Source organism: Cebus imitator, unplaced genomic scaffold (assembly GCF_001604975.1).
Source record: "Cebus imitator isolate Cc_AM_T3 unplaced genomic scaffold, Cebus_imitator-1.0 Scaffold112, whole genome shotgun sequence".
NCBI lineage: Eukaryota > Metazoa > Chordata > Mammalia > Primates > Cebidae > Cebus > Cebus imitator.
Window position 1 is genome coordinate 1348773 of NW_016107427.1, and position 10740 is coordinate 1359512.

Here is a 10740-nt window from a genome sequence, read left to right on the forward strand (position 1 = left end):
CCTGCATGCCTGTGTATGTCCATGCCCGCATGCCCCGTGTCACCCTGCATGCCTGTGTGTACATGCGTAGGCCTGTGCACGCTCGTCCTCCCTCAGGATCTACCAGTGGGGCACTCCAGGGCTAAAAGGCTCCTAGGACTTGTTTTGGAGTTTGCTCCTATGACAGTGAGGGCTGCTTGCAAACCAAGTGTCAGTGTAAAAGGTCACTTTTATTTGCCTGTCTGAACTGGCTTCACATCAGTTACAGAACTCGCTCCGCAGGTTTTGTCTGTCTCGAGGCAGGTGTGTGCTGGCCGTGCACTGGTCAGCCTGGTGCTGCCCTAAGCCCACTCATCCCTCCACAGAACAAGTGACTTGGGTCCATGCTGCTGGATCTCGGGGGTGACAGCGACAGAGGACATCATCGCACCTCGTGGCTGCTCTGCTCGTCCACAGGACGGCCTGTGTGCGCCCCAGGGGCCCCTTTCAGTCCCAAGGTAGGCAAGGGTGCAGGCTTCCCAGCAGACAGTGATGACTGCCCTGCACCTGAGGCCAGCCTGCCCATGGCGGCGCCCAGATGACTGGCCTCCCCAACGGCCCTGCACACTGGCCTCTATGTGTCCTGTGCCAGCCTCAGCCTCTTCGACGTGCCTTGTTCTGTCCTGGCTCTCGGCTGGACAGTGTGGCTGAGCCACGTCCTGGCGGGGGCTCCCTGTGGTTTTCTGAGCCCTGTTGAGGTAGACTCAGAACCCCAGCAGTTCTGCTGCAGGAAACTGGGGGTGGGCTCAGCTTAGGCCGGAGGCAGCGCTGGGCACCCACACCTTGGAAAAGGGGTGCTGGGCATGGGATGGGGGCCCTGGGTGGGAGGCTGCCACACCCCGACTCATGGGTCCCTCAAAGCTCCCAGCTTGGACTCCGCCAGGGTGGAGCTCCCTGCTCTGGATGTATCTCATGGCTCATTTTGGAGGCCAGCATAGGATGGACAGGGCTGAAGACACGCCCCCATGTCAGGGCCAGCTCCAGGCTCCTGTGCGTGGTGGAAGACAGGCCAGAGCCAGGGGTCACAGTGGGCCTCTGAGCTTGAAAATCTGCTCCAGCCTGGGGTTGCTGTGGAGAACAGCCCAGAGCTGAGCAGAAGGGGCTGCCCCCATCCCCAGGAACCTGAGTCACCCTCCCATCCACCTCGGGGCAAGCGCAGACCCTGGAGGGGCAGGTAGCCCTGTGCTGAGTATGGTGAAGCCCCCATTGCCTCACGGGGCCCATCTGCTGACAGGTCTGGGTTTTGTGCACAGAAGGAGGTACTAGGTGGGAGATGAAGTCGGTGTCCGCCGGGGCGAGCACAGCTTCTCAGAGCAGGAAGTCGGGGTTGGCCTCCTGTCGAAATCAAGCTGTGGTCTGGTTCAGGCCAAGAGGTGGCACGGGGCATGATGCCACACCCTGCCTGACCCAGGCCGCACCATTAGGTCATGCCCGCTGGGCTCATAGGTCACGGCAGGCCTGGGGAGGCAAGCATCTTAGCATCAGGCTTCTGTTTTAAACTTTTTAAAAAATACACTCTTTGGCTTCCTTTTATTTCTGGAGGATTATATGACACGTGAACTATACAGGAAAGTATGCCAGCCAGGTCCTGGGGTGGGGGCTGGCCAGCCGCTCCCTGCCCACAGTGGGGGCTCCCTCGGAGCCGGTCCTCTCCAGCCTCCGCATCCAGGTGGCGGCTACTTGGAGGCAGTCATGAAGCTGTTCTCAATGCAGAGCACAATGTAGGCGTGGTGGCAGCTGGCAGCGTTCTGCCCCAGGAGCCTGCCGCCCAGCAGCGAGGAGGCCTGGCCTGTGACCGAACGGGCATCAGTCCGCCACGTCTCACAGTAGCTCTCGGTCAGCCTGCGCCCGCTGGGGTCCGAGCCATGCCACACGCTCTTCTGGGGCCTGTAAAACAAGCCAGGCCATCAGCCACAGCCAGACCTGCTGCGCTCAGGGCAGAGGCCACCCCCCTCGGGCAGGAAAGGTGGAGGCAGGAGGCCAACACCAGGGATGCTAGGGGGCTACAGAAGCTCCCACAGTCTGGAGGGCCACGTGGCCTCTCAGCCGGCTGCCTGTGGAGGGGGCTGCATCTCCCAGACTGTACCCCACGCTGCCAGACACACCCACGGCAGGGGGCAGAGGGGCCAGGGCTCGGGGGGCTGGTGGACCTGGCCCTCATGCCTGCTGGGCAGTGGCCTCCTGGGGCTGCCTCGCTAGGAACCAGCTGCGCCCGCCAGCTCCTGGCTTCCAGGCAGCCCCGGGGCCCAGCCCGGCCCACAGTGCTCCCGTCAGAGACCCTTGGCAGCTGCATATGTGCCACAGCAGATGGCCAGGCACCGCAGGGGACATTGTGTGGTGCCCCAAGACGCCCCGAAAAGCACCAGTGTTGGAGGAATCGGAGCCCGCACAGCGAGGGCACAGGACATTTGGAATCAGAGCCCACACACAGCGAGGGCACAGGACATTTGGAATCAGAACCTGCACACAGAAAGGGCACAGGACATTTGGAATCGCAGCCCGCACACAGCGAGGGCACAGGACATTTGGGGTGAAGCCTTCAGGACACGGGAGATTGCAGTCAACATTTTAAGGGCACACATGCTTGGACTGTGTTGCCCTTCTAGTTTATTCTTGGAGAATAAACTCACGGCGAAGCTTACATGGCTGACGACAGGCTCAGTGCCAGCCCGGGATACGTGGAGTCTGTCAGCCACGGGCAGAGGGACGGGGCACTTAAGGGCATTCTTAGAATGGCTAATGATGACCTGTCAAAGGGCAGTTTTCGTTTTTCTAGACGCTCTTGGATTTTTTAATTTTTCAGCACTGAGCATGGCTCAGATCTGCCCACACACAGGGTGAACTGCATTGGGAGCGTGGGCGCCCACCCTCACGGGGGCTCTCAAGAGCTGCTGGCGCGGCACAGGGGACCTACCAGGTGGGGTGCCTCAGGACGTCCTTGCCATCAAAGGAGAAGATGCGTGCCCCGGGCTTCAGCAGGCCCTCAGAGCCTGAGAACAGAGCCTCCCAGCTGGGGAACAGCAGCTCGTCCTGGGGAGAAACCCTGTGTATGGGCACTCTGCAGATCCGGGGCACGTCCCACTGGGAGCCGGCCCTGGCCAGACAGTGTCTGCAGACCCCAAGAGGCCTCGGAAAGGCAGGGAACCCAGTCCCCTAATGCCAGGCCATCAGAGGGCGGGGAGCGCCGGGCCGCAGGCACCTACCCCCAGCCCTGGACCCTGGGTCTGTGATGCTGTCGGTTCTGGGGAATGTGGGTGCTCCCTGGGCACCCAGAAACCACAGCCCAGTGCACAAAAAGCCACAGAACAAGGCCAGGTGGGGCGCTATGGCAGAGGGCCACCAGGCTGGATGGCACTGGAGCCCCAAGGGACAGTCCCCCATTCCAGGCTTGTATGTGAGGCCGGTCGCCTGTGTGGACACTCAGGCCAGCAGCATGGGAGCCTCTGAGAGGCATTGGCGGGGGGGCGGGGGGCGGGGCCACCCTGGGGGCCTCCTGGGAAGTCCTGGGGAATGGGGCAGTGCCCTGGGATGCCTGAGCCTTGCGGGGTGGGACCTACCCAGGGCCTGCCCTGAAGTCGCCAGGCTGTGGCAGCATCTGTACCATGGCGGCCTCCAGAGACCCTTGAGGGAGGCCCCTGCCAGGAGCTCACCCCACAGGCCACACCCTCAGGACTAATCGACCCACCTTGAGGTTGACGATGGGCACGGCTGCACGGTCAGCGCGGCGCACGATGCTGTACATGTCCTGCAGCCGCGAGGACAGGAAGGCACGGAACGTGCCTGCCAGCCCCACGGCACGCGCCTGCTGGAAGCACTGGAAGTCGGCCCCACGGATGCCCCGCATGCTGCCCGTCAGCGGGCTGTTGAGTGCAACCAGGTGGAGCTGCGGGGGGGGGAGGGGTGCAGGAGGGCGGGGAGAGGTGAACCCCACGGGCTGCATCAGGTGCGCCCTCTGCCCCCAGGCGCGGTCCCGGAGGCCCTGGGTGCACCACCCAGGCCCACACCCGTGTGGACAGGCACGGCGTGGGGGACTGAGTGGAAAATGCCCATGGGACACTGAGGGCCCAGATGGCAGCACCCCTGCTGCCTCTGTAGGTGGAGGCTTGCCCCCTCAAGGATGTGACCAGGACCACCTCCTGGGTGCTGGACTTCCATGACCGCCGCTTGGCCACCAGAGGGCAAGTCCTAGGCCCTGCCGACCTGCCCCAAGTGGCCCTGAGCCAGCAGATGCCCACCCGTGGCTGAAGCCCAGGACCCCAGCAGCTCTGCAGGGGCTGGGTCCTCTTCCACTGTCCTGAGAGCCAAGGGGCCAAGTGGAGCTGAGCCCACTTTGGGAGGCACTCACCACAGGCTGGAAGTTGAGGTGGGTGTGGGCAGGCAGGCTCGTGGGGCGCGCCGGCCGCAGATGCATGTAGGTGCCGTGGTGTGGGGCTCCGGGGTATGGCTGGGGCTCAGGCAGGCGAGGGGGGCTGGCCAGGATATCGTCTGCCCGCCAGGGCCGCGCAGTGGGACGGGGGTGATCCCTCCAGGGGTAGGGGTTGCTCTCATGTAATTGCACCACAGGGGGCTGCAAGGCAGCCACTTCATTGTCCTGCAGGTCGGAGATGAGGTGCCAGTGGGCGGGGGCCCTCCAAGTACTCCTCCCTCTGGGCTGGACTCCGAGCTGGTGAGCAGGGAGCTGCACCCTGTCCCCAGGGCTGCTTGGGGAGCGTGGGCAGGAGCCAGGGAGGGGGGTCCTGTGTGGTGTGGTGCCGCACTGCAGGTCACCTCTACTCAGGCCCCGCAGGCCCAGCCGCGCTCAGAAGCTGCGGCCCTCACTGCCCACATGCCCTGACCTGCCCTCGTCTTGCTGACTTAGCTCCAATTCAGGGGCCCTGACCTCAGCGTGGTGATCTTCAACCTTCTCACCCCCTGAGCACTTGCTCTATCTGCCTCAGTTCACAGAGGTGACCTACACTTTAGAAACCCCAGACCCCAGGCCTGATTCTCCTGATGGATTCTGCGCCTTTCCCCAAAGCCTGAGCTCTCCCAAGCTGGCCGCCAACCACCGCACTCTGCCTGCACTGCTGTCCCCAGTGTCCGCTCCACAGGGCCGGGCTGTCGGTTACCCAGGACATCTGTGCTACCCGGCACGCAGGACGGGCCATGACTATTGACTGGCTGACTGACAACCCATAGATGAGTTAGGCTCAGCCCTGTGAGGAGTCCCTGACCCGGCTCTACATCAGGCCTCACCCCTGAGCCAATTAAGGAGGCATGACCTCTACTCAAGGAGGGGCTGACGGCAGTGGAATGAAACACTCAGGAAAATGAAAATATTCCTACCTACCCACTCACTCAGCCGCCTTCACACCATCCATCTACCCACCCACTCACCCACCTTCACACCATCCATCTACCCACCCACCCATCCACTCACCCACCTGCCTTCCACCCATCCACCCATCCGTCCACCTCCCCATCCACTCATCCACCTACCTTCCACCCATCTATCCACCTCCCCATCCATCACCCACCTGTCCATCCACCTCCCCATCTACCCACTTACTTCACACCATCTACCTCCCCTCCCCATCCATCACCCACCTGTCCATCCACCTCCCCATCTACCCACCCATCCACTCACCCACTTTCACACCATCCATCTACCCACCCACCCATCCACCCACCTGTCCACCATTCATCCGTCCACCTCCCCATCACTCACCCACCTGCTCATCCACCCATCCATCCACCTCCCCATCTATCTACCTACCCAACCATTCACCCACCCATCCATCTACCTCCCCTTCTACCCACCCATCCACTCACCCACCTGTCCATCCACCTCCCCTTCTACCCACCCATCCACTCACCCAGCTGTCCATCCAACCATCCATCCACCTTCCCATCTATCACCCACCTGTCCATCCACCTCCCCGTCTACCCACCAATCCGCTCACCCGTCCATCCACCCATCCATCCACCTCGTCTACCTACCCATCCACTCACCCACCTGTCCATCCACCTCCCCATCCACTCGCCCACCTGTCCATCCACCCATCCATCCACCTCCCCATCTATCTACCTCCCCATCCACTCACCCACCCATCCATCCACCTCTCCTTCTACCCACCCATCCACTCACCCACCTGTCCACCCATCCATCCACCTTCCCATCCATCACCCACCTGTCCATCCACCTCCCCATCTACCCACCCATCAACTCACCCACCTGTCCATCCACCTTCCCATCCACTCACCCACCTGTCCATCCACCCATCCATCCACCTCCCCATCCACTCACCCACCTGTCCATCCACCCATTCATCTACCTCCTCATCTACCTACCCATCCACTCACCCACCTGTCCATCTACCTCCCCATCTACCCACCCATCCACTCACCCACCTGTCCATCCACCTTCCCATCCACTCACCCACCTGTCCATCCACCCATCCATCCACCTCCTCATCTACCTACCCATCCACTCACCCACCTGTCCATCCACCTATCCATCCACCTCCCCATCCACTCACCCACCTGTCCATCCACCTGTCCATCCACCTCCCCATCCACTCACCCACCTGTCCATCCACCTCCCCATCCACTCACCCACCTGTCCATCCACCCCCCCAGCTCCCTATTGATTCACCCACCCAGTCACCCACCACTCTACAGATAACCATTCTTGGGTCTGGCATTTTGGGTAAGGGAAGGCAAAAACACAAGATGTGGATTTTGGATGCAAGGATTTGACCCTGAGGAAGCCAACGAGCAGCAGACACATTGAGGAAGTTGAGGGACGGGAGCGGTACCCTCATGAAACAGGCAGCGGAGAGTCTCAGAAGAACTGGGGTGGTCTGCACCCCTTTCTGCAGCAGGGGCCGACAGGACTCCAAAGGACCAGGTGTTGCTCCCAAAACAGGAGACAGCACGTACCCCCTCACGTTCTGACCACCCACCAGTCTAACAGACAAAACGCTTCTTACCACCATTCCTCGTGCGAGTAGCGTCTGGGCTTCCAGCTGGAAAAAAGCAGCAGAGTTATCCAGGACCTGCGGCTGGGCCTGCACCAGGGCACCCTCCCTGCCCTCCCTCCCCAGCTCCCAGCCCTGCCAGCCCACAGCAAGGAGCCCTCCCTCCCCAGCACCCAGCCCTCCCTGCCCACAGCAAGGAGCCCTCCCTCCCCAGTACCCGGCCCTCCCAGCACCTGGCCCTCCCTGCCCACAGCAAGGCGCCCTCCCTCCCCAGCAGCCACCCTCTCTCCCCAGCATCCACCCTCTCTCCCCAGCACCCGGCCCTCAGCATGTGTTTGCTAGGATGCCAACCCCTGCCTCCTCCTGCCAGGACCAAAGCCTCTGAACATTGGGACGGGGCTGTGTCCTAGTGCCTACGAGGACACCTGGCACACAGCGGGCACCAGCTCAGTGTCTGCTGTGAGACCTGCAGCCTCTCCTGGAGTGGGGTTCACAGTCTGGGGTGCTGCAGGGGCCAGCCAGGCCCGGGGGGGGGCAGGTGGCTTGAGGGTGGAAGGGCTCTGGCAGGCAGGGCTGCGTCAGTGTGTGGTGCTCTGCAGTGGAGGCTCCCACGGACGTCACAGCCGTTCCAGCAGCACGGGGCTTCTACCAGTCCTCACCTTCGCCACATGAAAGCAAACCTCCCCCAGCAAGCACAGCCTTGCCCCCCTGGGTCAGACTGGCCGCTCCTACCTCCCAGGCCATTTTAGGAAAGCAGGAAAGGGGCTGTCCTTGCCTGGATGGCACCACCCCGGGTGTGTCCGAGGAGCCAGGCCCATGAGCAAGGACGGTGCTAAGCAGTGTGGACACACTTCCTCCCACTTGGGTGTTTGCAACTTGGGGTGCAGAGCCACAACGCTGTGGCCGTCACGTGGACCCTGAAGGACTGAGCCACCTGCCACCTTGTCCCGTCAGACGCCATGTCTTGTTAATGGGCGTGTGAGTTGATGTTTGTCATTGTAAATGTTCACTGCGACGTGAACCTCTGGGGAGCCCCAGGAGAGGGCCCCTTACAACCACGAGTTCATCCACTTTAAGACGCTTGAGCTCACTTTTCTCTGAACCCGAAACTGCTCACAAAAGTATTTTACTAACTTTTCTAGAAGTTCCAAAGTTTAAGAAGTGCTGGCTGCCACCCTCCATCCCTGTTGGGGGTCTGGGCCTCCTGCCTTCCGCCAGCCCCAGGAAGAGGCCCTGGCTCTTCCACGGGTCGGGACCCTGCTGCACAGAGTGCTCACCTGGACCTTCCTGAAGCCGTTCCGCACACGGACATAGAGTTCCTCCTCCTCGGCCACGAAGATGAGCCAGCCCTCGGGCACCTCGTGCACCTGGCCCAGCATGGCCTGGCGCGTGGCCCAGAGCCTCACCTGGCGGGACAAACGCAGGAGCATGGGATGGAGGCAGAAGGAAGGGATGCCCGTTTCAGGATGCTGGGTGGGGGCTGCAGAGCTTTGGGCAGGCGTGGACTGAGGCAGCCACCCCCATGAGCACTGTGGGGACCCCTGCCCATCTCCAGCCCCTCAGCCTCTGTGCACAGGGCATGAACCCCAGGTACTTCCCAGCCGGGGTCCTCCTCCTGAGCCCACTGAATCCCCCCGTGGCCCCGCCCCACTTCTGCCCCGGAAACCGCATCTCGGCTTCCTGTGCTTCTCCCTGTGGGGTCCGTGGGATGGTGCCTCTGAGGGGCAGGGTCTGCAGAACCAGCCAGGGCACGGGACGCAGGTGCCCGGCTGGCTGCCTCGATACTTACCCCTGAGGAGGCACCCATGGTTCCAGGGGGCCCAGGGGGCCCAGGAGGTCCCGGAGGGCCGGGAATGCTGATGGCTGCAGGAGAGAAACCAAGTTGGGAACACGAAGCCACACGACGTGGCCTCTGCCCAGGGCCCACTCCCCACTGACTTACTCTGCCTGTGAGGGCCAGGAAATGATGGGGCCCCTGGGGGGCCGGGGGGGCCTGGAGGGCCGGGAGGGCCCTGGCGCCCCTCGTAGCCGATGCCAGGGGGTCCCTGAGGTCCAGGTGGGCCAGGCTGGCCCTGGATGCTCTCTCCCTTGGGACCCTAGGGACGGGGACAAGAGACGCTTCCTGGTTACCTCATGGCCTGGGCACGGGTCGGGCAAGCTCGTGGGGCTGCGGCTGTGTCTGTGACGATCCCCTTCGTGAGTGCAGCCTCTGAGTCACTGGTCCCCTCCCTGCCCACGCCATAGCCTGAGAAACATCACCCTTCCCTGGGGCGCGATCCTGGGACAGGGACCAGCGCCGCCCCCAACAACGTGTGGGCCCCCAGGCAGGAGCTGGGACCCAGAGCTCTCTGGAGTCTTCAGGACTGACGGGCCTAAACCCCTATCCCACCCAGCCGGGGAGCAGAGGCAGTTGGGCCAGGCTCCCGCAGGAGGGCACGACCCGGAGCTCTGCAGGGACAGGGACGCGTTGGGGCTGCTGGACTTGCAGGGGCCTCTCCAGCCTTGGCAGACGTCAGCGGCTGGGCTGGGCCCGCCCTCAGTTCCTGGACCCAGACTTCTGCAACATGCAGTCTGTCTGACAGGCTGGGACTTACTGGAATCCCAGGGTAGCCGGGGGGTCCTGGGGGGCCACTGCCCCCAGGCTCACCCCTTTCGCCCTTCTGTCCTACGTCACCTCGGTCTCCCTTCTCCCCCTGTGGATGGAAGCACTTGTCAGACATGGAGCCCCAAAACCCTACAAGGCACAGGCAGCCTCCTGTCCCTCCCAAGCCAGGGCAAGGAGGCTGAAAGCTTCTGGAGCCCAGGCCTCTGAGCTGCTGCAGCATGAAACAGGGCTTGACTCCCCAGCTCCCACTGCTCAGCCAAGTCTCCCCAAAACTGAGCGGGGACAGGAATGTCCTGCGCCACGCCCTCTGGGGCCAGCACCCCTCACAGGCCTGAACAGGGAAAAGGGGGCTTGGGCTGGATGGAGCTGCCACCCAGGGGGTGTACAGGACCTTGGGGGCCCCCAGCCCCACTAGGGGGTCACCCACCTTCATTTCAGCTTCCAACTGAAGGAAGTCAAACGGAAACTGCCCTACAAGAGAAAGACGGGGTGCCGCTGAGGGGTGTCTGACGGCGCCCAGGCTTCCCCTGCAGCCCCCACGACTGAGAGACAGGGGGTGTTGCTGAGTGGGGTCCGACGGTGCCCAAGCTTCCCCTGCAGACCCCAGCACTGAGAGAGACGGGGCGTCACTGAGTGGGGTCCGACGGTGCCCGGGCTTTCCCCGCAGACCCAAGCGCTGGCACCGGCGGGTTTGCTGCGGTGCTTCCAGCCATTGCTGTATTTCTCAGTAGAAACTGCGTATTTCATTAGGGTTCCTCTTAGTTAAGGGATACTTTTCACGTTTTTGTTAATGATGCCTTTTTAAAACTTCATTAATTGCTTAGACTAGTTGGTGATTTTTCTAAACTGTCCTTCCATCCAGTGACCTTGGAACATTTTCTTACGAATCCCAGCGGTTCACTGTAGATCGCTTGGGTGGCTTAGGTGGGAGACGCGCTGAGAAACCGCAATGCAGTTCCTTCCTCCTTCCCATCTCTCCTCCGCCTCCTCCCAGCGTGGGGCAGGCAGCGTGTCTCAGTCCTGGGGAGAGGGTCCCGCACTCCCTCCATGTCTCGGTCCTGATGAGGGTCCCGCGCCCCCTCCATGTCTCGGTCCTGGGGAGAGGGTCCCGCACCCCCTCCGTGTCTCGGTCCTGGGGAGAGGGTCCCGCACCCCCTC

The 10740-nt window shown here is 62.5% G+C and overlaps 1 protein-coding gene across 3 annotated transcripts in view; it reads right to left on the bottom strand.

Moving 5' to 3' along the window:
* Window positions 1-190: 190 nt before the first annotated feature.
* Window positions 191-10740, bottom strand: part of COL18A1 (collagen type XVIII alpha 1 chain) — a 104675-nt gene continuing 94125 nt past the window's right edge. For all 3 annotated transcript variants that reach the window (XM_017538527.2, XM_017538526.2, XM_017538525.2), the window contains 10 exons: window positions 10010-10053; window positions 9572-9670; window positions 8920-9073; window positions 8767-8840; window positions 8255-8383; window positions 6993-7025; window positions 4364-4609; window positions 3704-3901; window positions 2933-3048; window positions 191-1905 (listed from right to left, as the gene is read on the bottom strand). In XM_017538527.2, coding sequence (XP_017394016.1) covers window positions 1695-1905; window positions 2933-3048; window positions 3704-3901; window positions 4364-4609; window positions 6993-7025; window positions 8255-8383; window positions 8767-8840; window positions 8920-9073; window positions 9572-9670; window positions 10010-10053 — 1304 coding nt within the window. In that variant the 3' untranslated portion in view covers window positions 191-1694. The remainder of the gene's footprint in view (window positions 1906-2932; window positions 3049-3703; window positions 3902-4363; window positions 4610-6992; window positions 7026-8254; window positions 8384-8766; window positions 8841-8919; window positions 9074-9571; window positions 9671-10009; window positions 10054-10740) is intronic.